Source organism: Eretmochelys imbricata, chromosome 1 (genome assembly GCF_965152235.1).
Source record: "Eretmochelys imbricata isolate rEreImb1 chromosome 1, rEreImb1.hap1, whole genome shotgun sequence".
NCBI classification, from domain to species: Eukaryota; Metazoa; Chordata; order Testudines; family Cheloniidae; genus Eretmochelys; species Eretmochelys imbricata.
Window position 1 is genome coordinate 4,856,532 of NC_135572.1, and position 22,394 is coordinate 4,878,925.

A 22,394-nucleotide genomic window follows, 5' to 3' on the forward strand; every position below is an offset into this window, starting at 1 on the left:
ATTACCAGTAGGAGAACAGGGGGGGAAAATCCTTTTGTAGTGATTATCAAGGTGGGCCACCATCAGATGTTCTTGTCAACTGCTGGAAATGGACTCTGAGAAAACATGACCTCTGAGGGAAGGTTAAAAAAATTGGGCTTTTTTAATCTGGAAAAGAGAAGACTGAGCTTTCAAGTATGTAAAAGGTTGTTATAAGGAGAAGGAAGAAAAACTGTTTTTTCTTAACCTCTGATGATAGGAGAAGAAGCCATGGGCTTAAACTGCAACAAGGGAGGTTTAGGTTGGCCATTAGGAAAAACTTCCTAACTGTCCGGGTGGTGAAGCACTGGAATAAATTGCCCAGTGAGGTTGTGGAATCTCCATCATTGGAGATTTTTAAGAGCAGGTTAGACAAACACCTGTCAGGAATGGTCTAGATAATACTTAGTCCTGCCACGAGTGCAGGGAACTGGACTCGATGACCTCTCAAGTTTCCTTGTGGTTGTGTTATTCTGTGATTCTCTCATATTGCAGTGCAATTGTAAGCAAGCTGTCTTTGTCCCCCTGTTACTCAGGCTTCTTTCAACCCAGAGCTCTTGGTAACTTCTACTCTATGTGAGGTGGTGTCAGGAAATAAACCAGAGGAGACACAGCCGTCCAACTGATAGGTGGCCGGCACAAACAGGATGACACAAGAGCACTTTCACTTAAAGATACATTTTACTTAGTCTCAAGCACTGACACACGTCTGCAACAGGGTCGTAAAACACCCCCAACCCTTGATAATGACCAAAGCTGAGTGTGGCTCTCGAGTGTCACAGCAGCAGCCCTTCTACCAGTGGGGAGCACAAGATGCATCCAGAGGGAGAGTCCTATCCCAAAGAGTCCTCAAACTTTTCCACCTTATTTATATATTAGTAACAGAATGACATGTCCCTTAAGGAAAACTTGTTAAGCAAGCAGTTCCAATGCTCAAGCAAGAGGCTTCCTTCTGATTATTGATTAGCCCGGTGTGGGTTTTTCCAGAGTTTACAGCCTTGAGACCCTGTTAGACACATTCCTGAGGGCACATCCTGCTTTTCTAAAATGCGTGTATCGGCAACTTCCACCATGTCAAGGTGACACACGATTGTCACCAGCATCTGCAAAATGCTCCACCTATGGCTTCCACCAGGGCTGCTTGCATTGGATCCTATTGTTGCACCTGGAGGAACCTGCTTCGGCTGAGAAAATACTGCAGGATAAGGTGCCAGGGATTTGTAATGCCCACAACAACAGTGTACAGCTGAGCGAGGTCCATGCTTGCTGTGCTGTGGCATCTGTGCAGGTAAGCCAGGCTTTGGAAAAAAGGCGTGAAAAAGCCTTGGTTTGTTTGTTATTGATTTCAGGGAGGGAGGGAGATAAGTGCATTGTGGGAGGCTAATGCCATGTTTCTATAACCACTAGCGCAAATGTTCTGGTCACATGAGGCATTGCAAGCCCAACCCAAAATTCCTCTTGGCTCCATGCACGGTGGGATATTTCTCCACAGTGCAGCGCTCCGTGCATCGATGCAAGCCCTGGCAGTGAAGATGCACTCAGCCTGCACAATGCGCATAGTGGGGACATGGAAAATTGACTTATTAAATCAGAGGCTCTATGCTAATTTAAATAAAATTGGCTTACATTTGTAATGTAGACACACCCTTCATCGCCTACGGCATTTGCACGTCTCTGCTCTTTGGTTGATGTTTGGCTCCTATACCTGGCCCCGTTGTCGGACTCCTCCTGCTGCTGTACCTGGTGATGCTGGACTAGCTCTGCCAAGGGGGCTGGAACACAGGGGGCCAGGAGCTCAGGGTCCACTTTCAAAAATATGCTCTGTTTTTTGCTGGTGAGTCGCATATGGTAGCAGCCTTGGGGGATGAGGGTGTAGGAGAGGAGGGACTCAGAGAGTGGCAGAGAGGAGGGCCATGGAGGAAGGGGTGGAAGACAGGAAGAACTTACTGCCCGCGTGCTTGGCTCATCATCCCCCCCCTCCTCCGGCTCGTCTACTCACCCCCCGTGTGCCGCATAGTGAGCAACCCATTTCTGCATCAATTTCTGATGCACAGAATAGATGAACACTTAGAAGAGTTTCAGCTGCCAAATATATATCCACTTTAGACCTCACAAAGGGATACGGGCAAATGCCTTTGATGGCAGAATCCTGGGAGAAGAAAGCTTTTCACCTCCTTTGGCTCTCGTCAATTCAGGATCACGTCGTTTGGCCTACATGGAGTGGCATTGATTTTTCAGAGACTAATGGATGGGGCATTACAATTGAACGGGCGGTATGCAGCGTGTACGCTGATACAATTTATTAAAAATAGGTCTTGGTCCCGTATCTTCTGGCAGCATTGCCACCCACAGTGCAGTTGGCAGTACATTACACTCAGGATCCCTTAACGATCTGAGCCCTGATTATCGGCCAATTATTCTCCACTCCCGGGGGAGGCTCTCAAGCTGAAGTTCTCCAGGGTCTATTTTCTGCTCTTTCCATTGCTCACAGAGCCTAGGGAATTGTCCGGGAGTCCTGGCCAGCCAGAGAGTCTGCAGGGACTGTTCAGTTCAATCATAAAGGTCGCTGATTGGCACGTTGAGTGTCAGGCATGTGAGATTTGTACATTCATTAGCAACCCCTGTTGAACAGGATTTTGGTAAGTTGCTTGTTTCTGAATTAAAGTTATTGTTAAGGGCTCAGGAAAAGTTCCAGGTTCAAGTCAGGGACCATCTGGGCAGGAATTCACCAGGTGGTGTGAGAAATCTAACCCTGGGGTGGTCCAGGAATGCACAGTGTGTGGAGAGGAGTGGGGATGTGCAGTATCCAGACTGGGAATGAACATCATGCTTAATGCACAGAGCAAAGAAGCATCACAAGTTCTCCTAGGATCGGTGGGGGTCTCAGACTGCAACATAATGTAAACCACATTGTGCCAGCTTGTATCTGACACCATCCCCCATCTCAACCGCCCCTTCCCCATGAGCAGCCCCACTACAGCCTTGTGGTAACATCAGCAATTGCCAAGATGGAAAAGCAGCCACAGGAAGGGGTGTCTGGTTTTCTAAGGGGCTGCAATATGTTAAAGCTTTATGTCATTGTCATAAATATAAAGGGAAGGGTAACCACCTTTCTGTATACAGTGCTATAAAATCCCTCCTGGCCAGAGGCAAAATCCTTTCACCTGTAAAGGGTTAAGAAGCTAAGGAACCTCGCTGGCACCTGACCCAAAATGACCAATGAGGAAACAAGATACTTTCAAATCTGGAGGGGAGGAAACAAAGGGGGTGTGTGTGTGTGTGTGTGTGTGTGAGAGAGAGAGAGAGAGAGAGAGAGAGAGAGAGAGAGATGCTTTTGCCGGGAACAGAAAAGGAAGGGAATCTTAGAACTTAGTATGTAATTTAGTTAGATATGCGTTAGATTTCTGTGTTGATTAAATGGGTGGTAAGTTGTGCTGAATGGAATGTATATTCCTGTTTTTATGTCTTTTTGTAACTTAAGGTTTTGCCTAGAGGGATTCTCTATGTTTTGAATCTGATTACCCTGTAAAGTATTTACCATCCTGATTTTACAGAGGTGATTCTTTTACTTTTCTTTAATTAAAATTCTTTTCTTAAGAACCTGATTGCTTTTTCATTGTTCTTAAGATCCAAGGGTTTGGATCTGTGTTCACCTATACAAAGTGGTGAGGATTTTTATCAAGCCTTCCCCAGGAAAGGGGATGTAGAGTTTGGGGGGATATTTTGGGGGGAAGATGTTTCCAAGTGGGCTCTTTCCCTGTTCTTTGTTTAAAACACTTGGTGGTGGCAGCATAAGGTCCAAGGACAAAAGGTAAAAGTTTGTACCTTGGGGAAGATTTAACCTAAGCTGGTAAGAATAAGCTTAGGGGGTCTTTCATGCAGGTCCCCACATCTCTACCCTAGAGTTCAGAATGGGGAAGAAAATTTGACAGTCATTCTGAGGAAGAGTTACTGAGCCTGGTTATTTTTAATCTCCACGTCCGCTCTCCCTCCCACTGGATTTGTCCCTCTCTCCTTTCATGCACAGGCTGAGCTGCTGCTGGGGTTCCCTTCACCCCAGAAAGGCAGTTTAGGCTGATCTCCCCCTTTTCCCCATGCAGGCAGACACTAACTTTAACCTCGTCTGAGGAGATATTTCTGTGAGCTGCCTCTGTGGGGTCTTGCTCCTGTTTTTGGTTTTGGGTGAGGGGCAGCACTGTGTGCCAGGGCTGGAAGTTGTGCGGGGTTGGAGACCTACATGGACGAGTAGCCAGCACTCAGAGTTATGGAGGAAGGAAGCGGGTTGTAAATGGGCAAGTGGGCAGTGCTGAGGGTAGAGCAGGCAAGCAGGGTGTGTACACAGAGAATAGGGAAGCACTGAGGGTTGTGGGGACAGGCAGCGGGTACACAGGGACAGACAAGTGGAGCTGAGTGTGTTGGGGACAGGGAGCGGTATATTCCTGCCAGGTGGGCAGTGCTGTAGAAATTAAAATTTTCTTTGTAATTGTTGGTCTAAGGTCAGCGCTGGGAACTTTCCTGCCCCTGGGTGCATTTGTGCTGGTCTATGGGTCTCCTTGCCCTGGCAGCCACTGAACTGCAACCTGGGTGTCACAACATTTACTCAGTTTTATTTCCAATCGTTGTTGTTGTTGTGTAACTTCAGGCATTTCACCCGTAGAAAGAACAATTAACCTTTGTGTGACACTGCACCCCTATTTCTCATTGTGATATTATTATGATATGATTATAGCATATTTCTGATACATTTCATGTCAGATGTGTTATGTAAGATGTCATTGGAAAAGTTATGATGTTCTGAATATGATTATCCTGTTTGTATGCATGTATCATTTGTGTACCTGAAGTCATGCATATTGACTATGTATTAATATGTAGGAGGGAGGAATAGCTCAGTGGTTTGAGCATTGGCCTGCTAAACCCAGGGTTATGAGTTCAGTCCTTCAAGGGGCCATTTAGGGATCATAGAATCATAGAATATCAGGTTTGGAAGGGACCCCTGAAGGTCATCTAGTCCAACCCCCTGCTCGAAGCAGGACCAATTCCCAGTTAAATCATCCCAGCCAGGGCTTTGTCAAGCCTGACCTTAAAAACCTCTAAGGAAGGAGATTCTACCACCTCCCTAGGTAACGCATTCCAGTGTTTCACCACCCTCTTAGTGAAAAAGTTTTTCCTAATATCCAATCTAAACCTCCCCCACTGCAACTTGAGATCTGGGGCAAAAATTGGGTATTGGTCCAGCTTTGAGCAGGTGGTCGGACTAGATGACCTCCTGAGGTCCCTTTCGACCCTGGTATTCTATGACCTGTTTTTCAATTGTAGTTACACATCAGTAATGCCCACGAGGCAAGATGCCTTCAATCTCGGTAGCTGGTTGGGAAGGGCCTCTCCACTCAAGAGGACGGGAAAGATGTGAGGAAATAAGCCTGACTGAGGGAAGTGCTGGACCCCGGCCAAAGGGATTTGTAACCTGTGTATGGAAACCTGAGAAACCCAAGGTGTAATTCATAAACTTGTTTGATGTTTTAATCGAAACCCAGGATGCCGTTAAGTGAAGTGTGTGAGGTGCGGGGGAATATCAGCTTGGTTGCCAAAAGCGTGCACTGTGTCCCCACATTGAGGGAGGGGAAACCAGGAAAGAAATTCATACTGGTTGGAGTTTGGACCAGTTCAGTCCGGTGCAGCTCTGGGGTCATGGGCTAGGGAGCTGGGGGTTATTTTGGCTGTAATCTCTCTATCGTTGGCTCACGCAGAGGCTGGTCAGAGCCTGCCTGTACCTGCAGCCAGGTGTGTCCCTGCCTGTGGGAACGCTGGTGGAGGCAACACTGGGAGCGGGTCTTTAGCGGGTCACAACAGCCCATTGAGAGAGGAAGCTCAGGCTGAGGAGTCAGAGGACTCGGTGGAACCCCAGCTCCAGGTGCCACCTGGGACAAACACGTCAGTTTGCTCCTCACCTTTTTCAATCTCCCATTATTCTCTGTGCCCCCCTCTCCATACTCTCCTTCCCCATCCCAGGCTGCCCCGATTCCAACAGCACACTGGTCGCTAGTATCTGCTCCATGCTCCCCAATAATCCCTAGATCTGACCATCTCAGAGCCACCCCACGCTCTCCACAGCTCTTCCTCTGCAGGGGGTGAGGTGCCTCCTGTCACACCCGCTCCCTTGGCTGAGGGGTAATCAGTGAATGTGTCTCGCCAGTGAGATATATCACACACAAGGGGCAAATGCCAAGGCAGACACCAGTACAGCCTGTGACGGTTGCGGGTAATGCACGTGTCTCAGAGTTGGTTCTGGATACAACTAAAGCCCATTAAGGGAATGGTCCTAATTTGGGTCTTCTGGGAAGAATGACACTGTGACTGGGTTGCATCCAGTTAGTGTCATGACAAAATCCCAGAGACCAAACAATTCTGGTGCTTTTATTTTGCCTGTTGCTGGGGTGTTGCTGGGAAAGCGTATACCAGGTCTGTGTGATCAGATTGATCAGCTAGGGCACAAAGAGAGCATGAAGATGATTTGACTATGTTGCCCATTGACAATGTGGAAACTTGTAACCAGGAGGAAATGATTCCTAAGCCTATTGAGCCTGATAACTTGCATGTTGCTGGTGACGGTCAGGAAAGTTGCAGTGGGAAAGAAAGTACCTCTAACATTTCATCTAGTGAGGCTATGAGCTTGCCTGAAAGGAGACTGTGTAAAAATTGCCCCGATGGGCCAGAAAGTCTGTTGTTGCTGAGGAACATGGTCCTTTAAAGCAAGCCCTAGGTGAAGAGGGTGTGGGCAGAATTTCTGTGAGGGGTGAATTGTTGCTTAGAGAAGCTCCTAGGAAAAGGTAAAGGTAATCTGTGCAAGCAGTTTGCTGTAGCTGAAGGGTGTGGAAGTGATTTAATCAAGGAAGTTTCAGTTCCTGATAGCCAGAAATGTTCTGCTAAGAATCAATTCATTAACTTTCCTTTGAAAAGATCCAGTATGGATAGTTATATGAAAAGGCTTCAGATAAAAAGAAAATTGTTAGGGAATTGCTGGCACATGATGGCATATATCACATTGGTGTATGTGCAGGTGAACGAGCCTCTGATAGTGTGGCTGATGTGATTAGGCCCTGTGATGGTGTCCCCTGAATAGATATATGGGCACAGTTGGCAACGGGCTTTGTTGCAAGGATAGGTTCCTGGGTTAGGGGTTCTGTTGTGTGGTATGTGGTTGCTGGTGAATATTTGCTTCAGGTTGGGGGGCTGTATGTAGGCAAGGACTGGCCTCTCTCCCATCATGTGCCAGCAATGCCCCTCTGCCATGTACATTGGCCAAACTGGACAGTCTCTATGTAAAAGAATAAATGGACACAAATCAGATGTCAGGATTTATAACATTCATAAACCAGTCAGAGAACACTTCAATCTCTCTGGTCACGCGATTACAGACAGGAAAGTTGCGATATTACAACAGAAAAACTCCAGACTCCAGCGAGAGACTGCTGAATTGGAATTCATTTGCAAATTGGATACAATTAACTTAGGCTTGAATAGAGACTGGGAGTGGCTAAGTCATTATGAAAGGTAACCTATTTCCCCTTGTTTTTTCCTACCCCCACACCTCCCCAACGTTCTTGTTAAATCCTGGATTTGTGCTGCAAATGGCCCATCTTTATTATCATACACATTGTAAGGAGAGTGATCACTTTAGATAAGCTATTACCAGCAGGAGAGTGGGGTGGGAGGAGGTTTTTTGTCATGCTTTGTGTGTATAAAAAGATCTTCTACACTTTCCACAGTATGCATCCGATGAAGTGAGCTGTAGCTCACGAAAGCTTAAGCTCAAATAAATTGGTTAGTCTCTAAGGTGCCACAAGTCCTCCTTTTCTTTTATCTAAAGTGATCACTCTGAACAGTCTGTGTCTCAGGTTGAGAGGGAAGACTGGGTAGCTAAGTCTGCAGAGCAGAAGAGCTGTGTAGTTAATCTCTCAAGAATGCAGGCCAGGGATGGCAGGTACACTCTCACCTCTAGACATTTTGCCTATAACTTGTAGTCTCTCAGTGAATTTAACATCTGTTTCCATGTGGAAACAGAGGTTGGTAATGGAAGAACAACAGAATCTTGTATCTAATATGTTAGGAAAATGGATGGTATCTCTTTAAGACAGAGTCCAGCCTTGGAATTGGTAAGAGTTAAGGATCTGAACACTGGTAAAGGGGCTTCTGTGTGTGGCTGGATGCAAATTACCTGGCTGACAGGAAGAAGAAAGACTGGCTAATAGCTGTTAGCACAGAGGGCACACCCAATCAGTCAGTGGATTCTGTTAAGCAAGAGAAATCAGGATTTAATCCTTCAGGACAAGGAGGAAAGAGAGAACTTAATTTTGGAAAGAGAGGACACAGGTTAACCCTAAAACCCCAAAATCCCAATAGTATTGGGCCAAAGGTGTGGCATGACAAAAATGATTGTAGATGGACACTTGCAATGGATTTGTTGTTATTACCAGTGGTGATTTTTGGAAGTAATGTGTTGCTAATACCAAGAATTGTAAAACTATACAATGTGCCTAAAATAAAAATATAAAATAATTACCATACTATTTGTTATAAACTGTGTAATCCCCCTCGCTGTGCTTCTCTCCCTTCACAGGCACATGGAGCATTTCTGAGCCTGATCGATGCACCGGCCACCTCATGGCAAATTTCAGCTTCTCCCCCTCTGACTCTTCAATATTCATCCTAACCGGCGTCCCTGGCCTGGAAGCTGACCACATCTGGATTTTCATCCCTTTCTCTGCGTTCTACATTATGGGCCTGTTGGGAAATTTCACAGTTCTGTTTGTGGTAGGCAAAGAGCAGACCCTGCACAAGCCGATGTACCTGCTGCTCTGTATGCTGGCGCTCTCAGACATCACCACATCTACCTCCTTTGTGCCAAAGGCACTGTGTATTTTTTGGTTCAATTTGAAAAGCATTACTGTGAAGAGCTGCCTCACCCAGATGTTCTTCTTTTACGCATTTTCTACTATGCACTCAGCTGTCCTAGTGACAATGGCCTTTGATCGCTATGTTGCCATATGTAACCCTCTGAGATACGCCACCATCCTCACCAACGCACGAATAGCTAAGCTAGGGCTAGTGTGTTTCACAAGAGCTGTTCTCTTCATTCTGCCTATGCCCCTGCTCCTGAGCAGGCAGCCATTCTGTGCCAACCGCATTATCCCCCATACGTACTGTGACCACATAGCTGTGGCAAAGGTGTCATGTGGGGACAACACAGCCAGCAGAGTGTACGGCTTGCTGATGGCGTTTGTAATCGTTGGGTTCGACCTGACGCTAATTGGCCTGTCCTACGGTCTGATCATCAGGACGCTCCTCAGAATCTCTTCCAAGGAAGCCAACCAGAAAGCCCTCAAGACCTGCACAGCCCATATCTGTGCGCTACTGATGTCTTATCCTCTTGGACTCTTCTCCAGTCTGTCACACAGGTTTGGTCAGGGCATCACTCCGCACGTTCACATCCTCTTGTCCAACCTCCATTACCTCATTCCCCCCATGCTCAACCCTATCATTTATGGGATCAACACCAAGGATCTTCGTGACAAAGTGGTCAAATACATCTGCAGAATGTACTCACCTCACGGTACTTACTTTAAACCCGCATAACAAGAGAGGGTTTTGGAACTGCCCTATGTTACCCTGGATTTTGAGGGATGTTTACCTAAGAATGTTCTCAAGCTAATCGCAGCCATGTGATGTGCACTGGCCACAATGAATTAACAATATAGAACACCACATAGTTAAGGGTTAATTAGAAAACAGGTTTTTAGATGAAAGGTCATAATCTGGCAGGCAGTTTCTGCTAATTGCAATGGGAGGGTGGACAGACAAGTAAATACATGAGAAAGAGAGAAGATAAATCGGAGGCTGAGGATCGACTTAAATAACATTGGCCTAATCCTGTAGTGCAGACATACCCTTAATCACTTATGGCATTTGCATGCCTCTGCTTTTTGGTTGAGATCTGGATCCTACACTTGGTCCAGCTGTGGGACTCCTCCTGCCACTGTGCCTGCTGATACTGGAACAACTTAGCAAAGGGAGCTTGAACACAGGAGGCCAGGAGGCCAGGGACCACTTTGAAATGTGGTTCTCTATTACACAGAGATGCCACAGGGAATAGAAGCTTTGGGGGATGAGGGATTATGGGGAGGGACTCAGAGAGCAGTGGGTGGGGGGTGGAGCAGAGGAGGGACTCAGCATGTGGGAGGTGGGGGGCCACAGGGAAGGTGAGTGGATGAGAAGAGGGACTCACTGTGTGGCAGACAGGGGGTTCAGAGGAGGAGGGGATGGGGGAGAGGAGGAAGTCAGGACTCAGCAAAGGCCATGGTAACCAGGTGTTGCAAGGACAGGAAGAATGGAGCATAGGTGAAGTCATGGAAGAAAAGAGGGGAGGGGCATGAGGGGCAGAGACAAGGTGGGGCATGAGCCACCACAGCCCAGGTGTCCACACTTTCAAATGTGGCAAGTGGGTCAGCAGCACAGTGGAGATTTAGCCTCCCTTGGCGTATTATACCCGCTGCCTATGTAAGGTGGCCATTCTTGGCCACTTCCTACCACCTCCCTGCGAAAGTCCCAAGGTCTCCGTCTGTGGTAAGGTACCGTGAAGGGTGCCTGCTCACCCTAAGAGACACCTTGTGGTGGCCCATACAGCAGCAAGGTGTTTCTCTCTTCTTTTTTTTTTTTGAGCGACAACTGCCTCTTCCTATGGTGTGGCCCAGCCTCCTAGGGCCAGCTCAGTCCTAAGGCTCTGCCCTGCTGGGGTAGTCCAAATAGCAAATGAGAGGGATCAGTGAAGCCTAGTATTCCTATGAGAGAAGAAAGCTTCCTTCTCAGGCTGTCCCTTCTACAGGCCATTCCCACCCTCAGTAAGTGATCTTTGGGCTTTTGTTCATTGAATCGTAGAACTTAGGGTTGAAAGAGACCTCAGGAGGTCACCTAGTCCAACCCATGCTCAAAGCAGAACGAACCCCTGTGACCTTATTAATTTAATCTGTGACCGTATAGATCGTTGGTGCAACCACTGATATTTATTAGAAGAAATACTGTACAAATGTTGTCTATGGAAAGGTTCTGATTTGCTTATTATGATTATACTATCTATATAGGTGAATCGGTTTTTTTAGTTGAAGTTATGAATATTGGCTATGTACTTGCATATCAATGTGTTCTGATTCTGAAGTAGCCTCAGTAAAGCATTTGGTCAACTTCTTGAGAAAGCAATGTGCACATTCAGTGCCCAGCCAAGAAACACTTCACTGACAATGGACCTTGGAAGACTCCAGTCCACATAAGAAGTCTTCCTGAGAACGCTGAAAATGGCATGTGAGCATTGGCTGCCTCCTGTAAAGAACTGAATTGTGCATGGGCATGTGGCTTGCCCATGTGACTCCAAACTCCATTTTGCTGTAATTTTCCACAGTAAGAAGAAAGAGGTGTCCTTAAACCCGGAAAAGACTAGAAAATGCAGCTGCCTCATCTCCATCTTGTCTTCAGTCCTGCTTGTTGCCTAAAACTGGCACTCTGAGCAAAGGACTGAATGACCCGTCCTGGCTGTTGATGTTCTCTAGAGACTTTATTAAAACCTGCAGTTTATTCCATCTCTGCTACGAGCCTGAACCAAGAACCTTGCCATCGCTGTATGTAATTGATTCCATTGAACCAATTCTGGCTCTCATCTATATCTTTTTCATTTTATGAATAAACCTTTAGATTTTAGATGCTAAAGGATTGGCAAGAGCGTGATTGGTGGGTAAGATCTGATTTGTGTATTGACCTGGGTCTGGGGCTTGGTCCCTTGGGATCAGGAGAACCCTTTTTTCCTTTGCTGGGGTGTTGGTTTTCATAACCGTTCGTCCAAATAACGAGTGGCCCTGGTGGTGATACTGGGAAACTTGATTGTCCAAGGGAATTGCTTGTATGACTTATGGTTAGCCAGTGGGGTAAAACCAAATTCTTCTCTGTTTGGCTGGTTTGGTTTGCCTTGGTGTGCAAAGGAACCCCAGGCCTGGGCTGTAACTGCCCTGCTTTAAGCAATTTGTCCAGGATTAACACTCTCAGCTGGGTCCCACAAAGCCAGCACCATTACAGTGGTGTAGTTGTGCTAGGATCCACGTCTATTAAGCCAGGTCAATTAAGCTTTGGGTCAGAACTGCACGCTATCCAAATTTGAATTTTGGTCGTGAGAGTTTGGTTGGTTAAAGAGCAGTTGCAATGGCTTAGCAAAAAGCATATAAGTTCCTTGACAAAAAAACCCTGGAAGATTTGTGCTCAGAAAATGGGATAAGCTGTAAAAAGAAAGCTACAAACCAAGAACGGAGAGATCTGACAATGTTAAGTGCCTGTGCCTGTGAGTTCAATACAAGGTGACCCCATAAATTGTGCCAATGCTCTGCATGGGAGTGGTAAGGGCAAATTCATAGAGTGTGTAAAAGTCAATGGTAAAAGCTGTTTAGGGCAAATTATAGCTTCTAACGTCACTCTTGTTAAAGCAGATCTTGTAAAGAGCAAGATTACTTCCCAAATAAGAGTGTGAATGTTGTAGTCCTCTATGAGCTTACTGTAAGCATGTCTTTAGCCAGAATCCACCTTGAATGGAATGGTACTAAGCATGAAGTTATAACTGGTGTAAGGACCTTTCTTCCTAAGGATCTTTTGATTGGGGAAAATATTAAAGCTTTGTTCAGTCCAGGTAGCCAGTCACAGGAAAGGAATTATCTTGAACCTGTGTCTATTATGGACATTGATTTGCCTGGGGAGGGTTTCTCCAAATGTTTGTGTGAGGAAAAGAACAGTTTGTCTGAGAATGAAATTTCTAAATGTCTGTCTAATGTCTCGGAAGTAAACCTGGAAGTAGATCAAGCACAGAAAGAACTCGTTGGTCAGGAACATGTTTCTCAGGAGCAGATTAAAGTGGATGGTCAGGCTAAAGCCTTCCTAGCTGAGGAAGAAAAGGGTAGATTTTTGTTGGGTAATGGATTTTTGGCTAGTACAGATTATAACAGTGAACCTAAAAAGGGTAACTGTGATTTGCTGGAAGTAGCTCAGTGTAGTGAGGAGAGCAGCAGTTTATCTGTTAGGAGTGGCCATGTGCCTGGTAAGAAAAGTTTGGATGAGCCAAGCAGCCTTGTGAGCTGATGCTTTGTCTAATCAGCAGTTTGGGAAGGCGAGGAGAGTGGAAGATGAGTGTCCCTGGACCTTACCTGTTACCTGTGTGGAGAATTGTGACAGTGAAGGAAATGTGCCTGTGTCTGTCAGGGGTATTGACTTGCCTATGGAGGGAGCTACCCCGGTCTCCAAGCAGTTGTCTGAGACAAGGGGAATGAGATCCCGAGCTGTGTGTCTGGTAAAGGAGAATGTGTCTCCAGCTCTTCTTTGTCTGTGAAGCAGACGGAAGATGCCTTTCAATCTGGGATGGTTGAGAATAGTGCAGTTGTTTCAGAGTTGGTTCTGAATTCAACTGAAGCCCAGGAAGGAAATGGTCCTAAGTTTGTGTCTCCTAGGGAGAGTGGCATTGTAACTAGGTTGCATCCAATTAGTGTGCTACCAAAATCCCAGAAACCAGACAATTCTGGTGCTTGTATTTTGCCTTTTGCTAATGTGTGGCTGGAAAAGGGTGTATCAGCTCTGATTGATCAGGGTGATATCCTAAACAGGGCACAAAAAGAGCATAAAGGTAATTTGATTGTGTTACCTACTGACAGTTTGAAAATTTGTAGCAAGAAGGAAAAGCTTGTAGGTGGCAAAGGCATGGAGAATGTTTCTGACCTTTTGACTATGAAATCTAGCAGTTTGCCTGAAAGGAGATTGTGTCGGGATCCACCTGATAAGTCCAAGGTGATCCTCGATGTCAGTGAGACCCAGAAAGAGTATATTGCTGCTCAGGAAAGTTTTCCTTCAGAGGAAGCTCCAGGTGAAGAGGGTAAGGGCATAATTTCTGTGAGGGATGAATTGTGGCTTAGAGAAGCTCCTAGGGAAAGGAATCCTCTTGGTAATCTGTTCAAGCAGTTTGCTGCAACTGAAGGGCATGAAAGTGATTTAATCAAGAAAGTTTTAGTTCCTAACAGCCAGAAATTTTCTGTTGTGAATGGATCCACTGACTTTCCTTTTGAAAGATCCAGTGTGGATAGCTTTGAGAGGGTCTCAGATGGAGTAAAAGCTGTTAGGAAATTTGTTTAGCCCTATGACCAAATGGTTGTGTTTGGCCAGCTTGTTGGGAAGACAATGGTGTTGGAACAGGAATGTCTCCATGCTCATTCTGTAAGTGAGCACACTGCACTTCAGGGTCTGAGGACAGATTTGGTTTCTGGTGTTTCAGAGCGGAACTATTTTATGGCTGACTGCTTAAGGATGCAGGGAAGAGCAAGCAAACTCTCACCCTCAGACTCTTTGGATTTGTGTGGTAACTCTTTAAGACAGAGTCCAGCCTTGTATCATAGATTGATAGAAGTGTAGGACTGGAAGGGACCTTGAGAGGTCATCTGCAAGTGTTATCAATATTGTCTCTGTTCCTATTGTGACATTCCACCCCATAATTCTTTATGGAAATATGCTTATGTATTTATATATGACAAAACTGGAATATGTTTTATGTTACATATGCCATGTAACATATCTCTGCAAAGGTTATGATCTACTGAATATATTCATCCTAATTTGTATGCATGTGTCATATTTGTATTTGAAATACAAATATTTCAAATATTGGCTGTGTACTTGTTGAGTTTAAGTAGCCTTAGTAAAGCATTTGGTCAGCTTCTTGAGAAAGGAATGTGCAAATTAAGTGCCCAATCAAGAAACACTTAACTGCCAATGGATCTTCAAATACTCCAATCCACATAAGAAGTCTTCCTGGAGACATTCAAGATAGCAGGTGGGCAATGACTGCCCATCTTGAAGGTGGATTTTGCATAGGAGAGAGGAGGGGTCTCAACCCACAAGAGAATCTATTAAAGCCCCTGGAAGATCCCTCCATTTTGTCTTCAGCTGGCTCAAGAGATAGCCTGTCCACCCCCAAAGGATACCTTAAAGAAACTGGAACAAAGGACAGTAACCATGGGGTGAGTGATTGCTGGATCCAGCCTAGGAGGTGGCCAGTCTGTAAAAGAAGCCTACTGGAACATCACTGAGGGTGAGATTTCCTCTGTAATCACTTTCTTACTGTATTAGGTTTAGACTTTCATGTTTTATTTTGCTTGGTAATTTACTTTGTTCTCTCTGCTATTACTTGGAACCACTTAAATCCTACTTTTTGTAGTTAATAAAATCACTTTTTACTTATTAATTAACCCAGAGTATGTATTAATACCTGGGGGGCAAACAGCTGTGTATATCTCTCTATCAGGGTTATAGAGGGCAAACAATTTATGAGTTTACCCTATATAAGCTTTATACAGGGTAAAATGGATTTATTTGGGGTTTGGACCACGTTGGGAGCTGGGCATCTAAGTGTTGGAGACAGGAACACTTCTTAAGCTGTTTTCAGTTAAGGCTGCAGCTGTTGCGGGACGTGGTTTAGACCTGGTTCTGGGTTTGTAATAGGCTAACATGTCTTGGTCAAACTGGCAAGGTTCTGGAATCCCAAGCTGGCAGGGAAAATGGGTTAGAAGTAGTCTCAGCAGATCAGTTGGCAGTTCCCAAGTGGTTTTCTGTGTTCCAACCCGTCACACCTGTATCCAGCTCATTAAAAAACATCAGCCCCAGAACAGATCCCTGTGAAACCCAACTTGAGACCTCCTTCCAATCTGACAGCATTCCATTAATAGTTACTCTTTGTTTGTGATTGTTTGAACCAATCATCTATCTTCTTAATGGTAGTTCTACTGAGCCTGCATTTCTCCAGCTTACTTATCGGAATGTCACGTGGGGATATGTCAATATACCTGGACTTTAGCATGGCTTTTATGTCCATTGCTTTTCCCCCCATCCACCAGTATGGTTTGGTATGATTTGTTTTTGCTCTGGCTTCCTATCATCTGTTACAAGCTCACTTTCTCCACTGAGTAGCAGACCCTTATCCTCTCTGATTTTTCTTTATAGTCTGATATTTGTAGAACCCCTTCTTGTGCTCTCTAACATTTCTTGCCAGCTATAACTCATTCTTTGCTTTGGCTTTCCTGATTTTGTACCTACACACACGTGCTATTGCCATATATACTTCCTTTGTGACATGCCCCTCCTTTCATTTCCTGTATGTATTCCTTTTGGGTTTTAACTAGCTAGAAAGTTCCTTGTGTGGACACATTTGAGTGGCTCTTCTTATCTTTCCACTGCATCTGAATAGCTTGATTTTGAGCCTTTAGAATTATATCTTTTTTGGAACTGCCAGCCCCCTTCTACTCCTTTTCTTTCTAATTTGTCTTTCAGTGGAACCTTGCCTACTATTTCTCTGAGTTAGCTGAAATCTGCCTCTTTGAAGTCCAGTGTCTGTGTTTTGTTCGCATGTCCTCCTTTCCTTAGAATCTTGAATTCTATCAGCTCATGTTCACTTCCCCAAGTTCCCCACCACTTTCACTTTGCAGCTAAATAATGTTGGTCAAAGCCAGAACCACAATCTATGACCCCCCTACATGTTTTCTTAACTTTCTGATTCAGAAAGTTGTCACTGTTGTGGGGCAAGTACAGCCCATTCACCTTTGGCGCAGGGCAAGAATGTTATGGCCCCATGACTAAGACTTTCTGACTAACCTTTGCCTCACAGCGATAGGGCCCAGTGATCCAAGTCAGTGTGGCTGTGCTTGCCTTTTGGGTGATGTGCCCTAATGGTCCGGGGCAATAAGCTGCTGTTGCCCTCAGGGCAGATTGGGTTAGTGGGCACAGTCAATAGGGCCACCTTTGCCTCCGGGGCAACCTAGCTCTTGGTCAGCAGGTCAGGTCACATGGGAGGTATCAAACTGCACCCCTTTCAGTATGTCGCCCTGGGCCATTGCTGAAGTGCCCATGTCAAAGGCCGGCCCTGTGTTTGACCCCCAATCTCATCATGATTACTCAGGACAGTGGCTATGGTGCTCGGCACTTTCTCCGCACCAGTCACTTCCCTGACCCACTGATCATTGATTACAGTCAAACCACCTACAATTGATTAAATGGCAAGTGCAAGAAAAATAAGGAACAAACAGAAAGAAATATGGGAAACACGGAACCTTCCCTATGGGCATGTAAACCACCACAAACAGCTGTCTCTGGGGTGTGAGAAAAGTTCAGTCTGTTCCCCACATACCCCAGGCCTCCCCTCAGACTTGGGCTGTGGTGTGGTGATACCATGGGTGAGAGACCTGCTATGACAGTGGCCACACTCCCTCAGGCTCTAAGTGGCAGGACCCTTCTGCCCAGCATCTTCCTTCCCATCGGGTTCATGTCCCCCATTCTGAGTCCAGCCTTCAAAGTCCTCCTGTCTCGCAGTGTCTCCCTGTGCTGGCCCCTCTCCCCATGGCCCCACCTTGCTCTCCACAGCCACTCATCATGCTTGGCTGCCATGTTACTTGTGGCATGGCTGCATCCACTCCCCTGGCTATGGCCTTGCTGCACCCTGCTGTAGCTCAGCCCTGGTTCCCCATCAGGGCCGGATTAACCTTTTGTAGGCCTGGCGCCAAACATATTTGATTTGATTGGGACTTCCACTCAGCCCCTAGAGAACAAACTGGGCTAGCATCAATATATCAAAAATACTTTTGAATTTAGTGTACTTGTGTGGGCGGGTGGGTGTTGTTTGTTAGTTTTTTCTTTTTTGTTTAAAAGCTCATGACCTGCTTGGGGCCCTGAAAACAAGTGCTTAATTGGCACATTTATGAGCCATATTAGGCCCAAATGTAGCCTTCAGTGGAATTTCATCTGCATCTCCCCCCGCCCCCCTTCCACCCAAAGTTATGTTTCGTTTTTTGAAAGCTGAATTTTCTACTTTGGTACAATAATGTTTAAAAAACTTTTTTTTCCAAAAATTAGTTTCTTTAGCCTATTTCTCCCTTTGCGTCACCTCTCTCATAACTTCAAGTGAACCAGTAAAGTTACCGGGGTGGGGTTTGGGGAGGAATTTGCTGCTGACTGTTTTTTGCAGGGAGAAAGGGCCACTAAGACACACGCGCGCACACACTTTTCCATCCCAATCCAGCCTCAAGCCCCTACCCCGACCTTCACCCCGGGTTCTTCCCCTCTCCTGCCCCTCCTTCTGTCCCCCAGCCCCACAGTTAACTCCCACCTTCACACAGGGGTCCTCCTCAATTACCCTGCTATTGCCCAGCCCCCACTTTCAAGCCCAGAGCCGTCACCTCCCTCCCTTCGACTGCCTGCTCCATGCAGAGCCAACCCCACCTTCAACCCAGACTCTCCCCTCCCTCCCTCTGCCCCATACACAAAGCCAACCTTCACACCCTGCTTCTCCTAAGCTCTGACCCCCATAAAGTCACTGCTAGCTTGCCCCATTGCACCTGGACTTGCCCTACAACTGCCCCTTCCCTCCAAAGTGTTCTCTAACCGCTCCTCTCCCAGAGTAGGAGGGAGTTTCTGGGCATTCCCACTGGCAGTGGGGAGCAGCAACCATCCCCACTGTCACCACCTGCCCCTCCGCTGCTCCAACGTTTGGCTCCAGTCTGCTCAGCCCCCCCACAGCTCTGCCTCAGTGGTGCTGCTCTGCCTCCAGCCCAACTTTCACTCCATACTGCAGCTTCCAGATTTGTACAGCCTTAATAGCCCCAAATCACTTAAAAACTAATCCCAAAGTAGCCCAACCTATCTATTGAGACAAAGCTGTTTTTTTTTTAAACACATTGGTCTCTACATCAAGTAACAGATGAAAGTTTTTGTTAGATACCTAAGTACAAACTGGATTTAAAAAAACAAATAATACAAGTCCCAGCAGGAGTTCATCCACATTAAAAACAAAGCGAGATGAAAATCAAATCACATTCAAAACCCCAATGTTGGTACTTGTATCCCGATTGAGAATTGGCAGATATTTCAAACTAAAAATAGCAAATGTTAAAAATAGCCCCAAAGTAGCCCAAAATGTATGTAGTGCAAAAACAAAAAAATATATTTATTTCTAATGCATTGAATCATGGTACTCAATGTCCATATTTTGAGTTGAATTAGTTTGTTACTGTTAGTTGCTAAAAGGCAATATTTCATCCTTGCTGTGTTCGTCAGAAGGAGAATGCTTCTGCTGCTAGTCATATGTCAGCAATGACCAGTGCGATCATTTCTTTCATTGGCGTAAACTATTCTCAACAAATTCTGTGTTGTTGCATATACGCCCTAACTCAAAGCATGTTTTCTGAAAGTTCCTCTTCCAGCCTTTTGCGCAGTTTTGTTTCAATCAAGTTCAGCTGAGATAGCAGTCTTTCAACTTCAGCATTGCTAGAAGGTAGTGACAGCAAAAACAGAGCAAATGAGCCAAGTTCACCAGAGACTTTGTCCTCAGCAGCATTTATGTATTTGAGAACCTCAGTCCAAAACTGCTCAACTTGGTTGTCCTGAGTATGAGGCCAATGAACCACTGGCAAAACTCTCCACTGCTGCTCCAACTTTCCAGTGTCTCCACAAAACAAAGGCAAAAATGAGATCAGCCAATCAACATTGTGCAGGGCTGAGCAGAGTAGAAGGACTTAGTACTGCAAGTGATTCAATCACCAGGATGTTTGGTGGCCATCCCTGTTTCACGACAAACCCCAACATGAAATTTTGACACCAAGTTTTGATGCCTTAGAAGGCGGGAACGGTTAGTGTGTGTTTTGAAAGTCCAAGCTGAAAAGCGACAACCAAATGAACTGTTAAAAGTGGTAAGTTTTTGACCCAAAGGTGACGTTGTAGTTAAACACAGTGGTCCAGTTCTCAAAAACACAAAGTTTCATAGCTCTCACCAACAAGCTCTAGTAGAATGTCCTCAATTCCTGCAGAAGCTTTCCTGTATTAGTTTCCCCTCCAGGCCTCCTGAAGGATTAGACGTAGAAAAATCAGGTAAATTTTATTCACAAGATTGCTGCACATATGATAATAAAACATTGCTTCCATTCATCCAAACTGATCCAGGCCCTATTCATACAGTGACTAATGGAAAGCCACCATGAGTCAGAAAGCTGCAGTATATTCTGGTGGTCTGGAAGTCATGGAAAGGCCAACAGACAGGGTGTGGGGGGGTTTTGGGCTGACAGGTGACGCTGAAAGGGGTCAGGGAATGATCAGAGAGAGGGAATTCAGCAACCGAAAGAACAGTGCTTCGTCATAGAGTGATAAGACCTTAGGTGTGAGGATGTTCTCACACTGTGAACTATCAATTTGCTGAGCTTAGCCAAATTGAGACAGAGCACCCTTGTTTAACGAGGAGATCTCCTTTCCCACTCTTGTCACACAGGTTTAAAATCAGTGGCCCCAGGTGATTACATTCTGCAGATGTATTTGCCCACTTTGTCACAAATCTCTTTGGTTTTAGCTCCATAAATGATAGGGTTGAGCATGGGGGGGATGACAAAATAGAGGTTGGCCAAGATGATGTGAACCTGCGGAGCGATGCCCTGACCAAACCGGTGTGTTAGAATGGAGAAGAGGGAGGGAGTATAAGACGTCAGCATCACACAGATGTGGGCTGTGCAGGTGTTGAGGGCTTTCTGGTGGGCTTTCTTGGAAGAGATTCTAAGGACAGCCCTGATGATCAGACAGTAGGAGAGGGCAATGAGTGTCAGGTCTAAACCGATGACTACAAATCCTATAATTAAGCCATACATCCTATTGACTGCAATGTCCCCACATGATATATTTGCCACAGCTATGTGCTCACAGTACGTGTGGGAGATAATGTGGTTTGCACAAAATGGCAGCCTGCTCAGGAGCAGGGCCAGGGGCAAAATGAAGAGAACAGCTCTTATCAAACCCACTAGCCCTAGCTTAGCTATTTGTGCGTTGGTGACAATGTTGGCATATCTCAGAGGGTTACATATGGCAACATAGCGATCAAAGGCCATTGTCACGAGGACGGCTGAGTGCATAGCAGAAGCTGCATGAAGGAAGAACATCTGGGTGAGGCAGCCACGCACAGTGATGCGTTTCAAATTGAACCAAAATATACATAATGCCTTTGGCACCATGGAGGTAGACATGCCGATATCTGTGAGCGCCAGCATGCAGAGCAGCAGGTACATCGGCTTGTGCAGGGTCTTCTCTTTGCCTACAACAAACAGAATGGTGACATTTCCCAACAGGCTGATAATGTAGAATATAAAGAAAGGGATGGAAATCCAGATGTGGTCAGCTTCCAGGCCAGGGATGCCCAATAGGATGAATGTTGAAGTGCCAGAAAGGGTGAGGTTGAAAGTTGCCATGAGATGATTGACGTGCTGATCAGGCTCGGAAATGCTCCAGGTGCCTGTGAAGGGAGAGAAGCACAGTGAGGGGGGTTACATGCTTTATAACAAGTACTACACTAAATATTTTATAGGTATTACCAATCTAGAAAGGGGGGTGAGCAGTGAGGTGACAAGATTTGCAGATGACAAAAGATTATTTCGGTCATAGTCAAGTCCAGAGAAGTCCTCTCAGGGAGCTAACTAACCAGGTAAATGGGCAGCATGATGGCAGATGAACTTTAATGTGAATAACTGCAACATGTACGCCCATTGGAAGAAAAGCTTGAATTCCTCACACACCTTACAAAGTTCTAATTTAACTGTATGAACGCAGGACAGGGTCCTGGGGTCATGGTACACAGCTCTGTGAAACCCTAATCACAGAATTTATTAGTCTCTAAGGAGCCACAAGTACACCTTTCCTTTTTGCGAATACAGACTAACACGTAAACCGTGGTAAACATATATCACTTAAACCGTGGTAAACACAGCCGCTACTCTGAAACCTAATCACAGAATGAGCATGGACAGAAACTAAGCAAAACATTGGGGTACAGGAGGAATGAAATGGGGAATTGTACAGAAAATACACTGCCATGAGATTAATATTTCACCCTCCCGTGGACTCCTCTGTGTACTCCAGGGCATGCTTCTCACACAGGAAACTTTAGGATACAGGGGTTCAGGCAAGGGCAACGAGAATGATCAAGGGCTGGGGAATCTCTCATATGGAGAGAGATTGCAAAGACTGGGACTGTTACCTTACAAAGGAGATGAATAAGAGGGGATATGAGAGAAGTCTGTAAAATACTGACTGGTAGAAAGTACATGGAGAATTTGTTCCCCCTGTCTTATAACACAAAATCAAGAGGACATTCAAATAAACTGAAAAATGGCAAATTCAAAACAGATAAATCAAGAATGCTTTCTTCACTAAATGACTCATTGGACTGAGGAACTCATTTCCACAAGAGGTAGTTGAGGCCATAAACTAAGTAATAATCAGGAAGGGTT

At 45.6% G+C, this 22,394-nt stretch overlaps 2 protein-coding genes across 2 annotated transcripts; one reads left to right on the forward strand and one right to left on the reverse strand.

Moving 5' to 3' along the window:
* The first annotated feature begins 8,682 nt into the window (after window positions 1-8,682).
* Window positions 8,683-9,654, forward strand: LOC144257958 (olfactory receptor 52P1-like). The gene has a single exon (XM_077806231.1). It carries the CDS (start codon window positions 8,683-8,685, stop codon window positions 9,652-9,654), a length of 972 nt encoding a protein of 323 aa, XP_077662357.1.
* A 10,763-nt stretch (window positions 9,655-20,417) lies between these two features.
* On the reverse strand, window positions 20,418-21,392 carry LOC144278499 (olfactory receptor 52E2-like). Its single transcript, XM_077839833.1, has one exon. The coding sequence runs from the start codon at window positions 21,354-21,356 to the stop codon at window positions 20,418-20,420; it is 939 nt and encodes a 312-aa protein (XP_077695959.1). The 5' UTR covers window positions 21,357-21,392.
* Window positions 21,393-22,394: the final 1,002 nt, after the last annotated feature.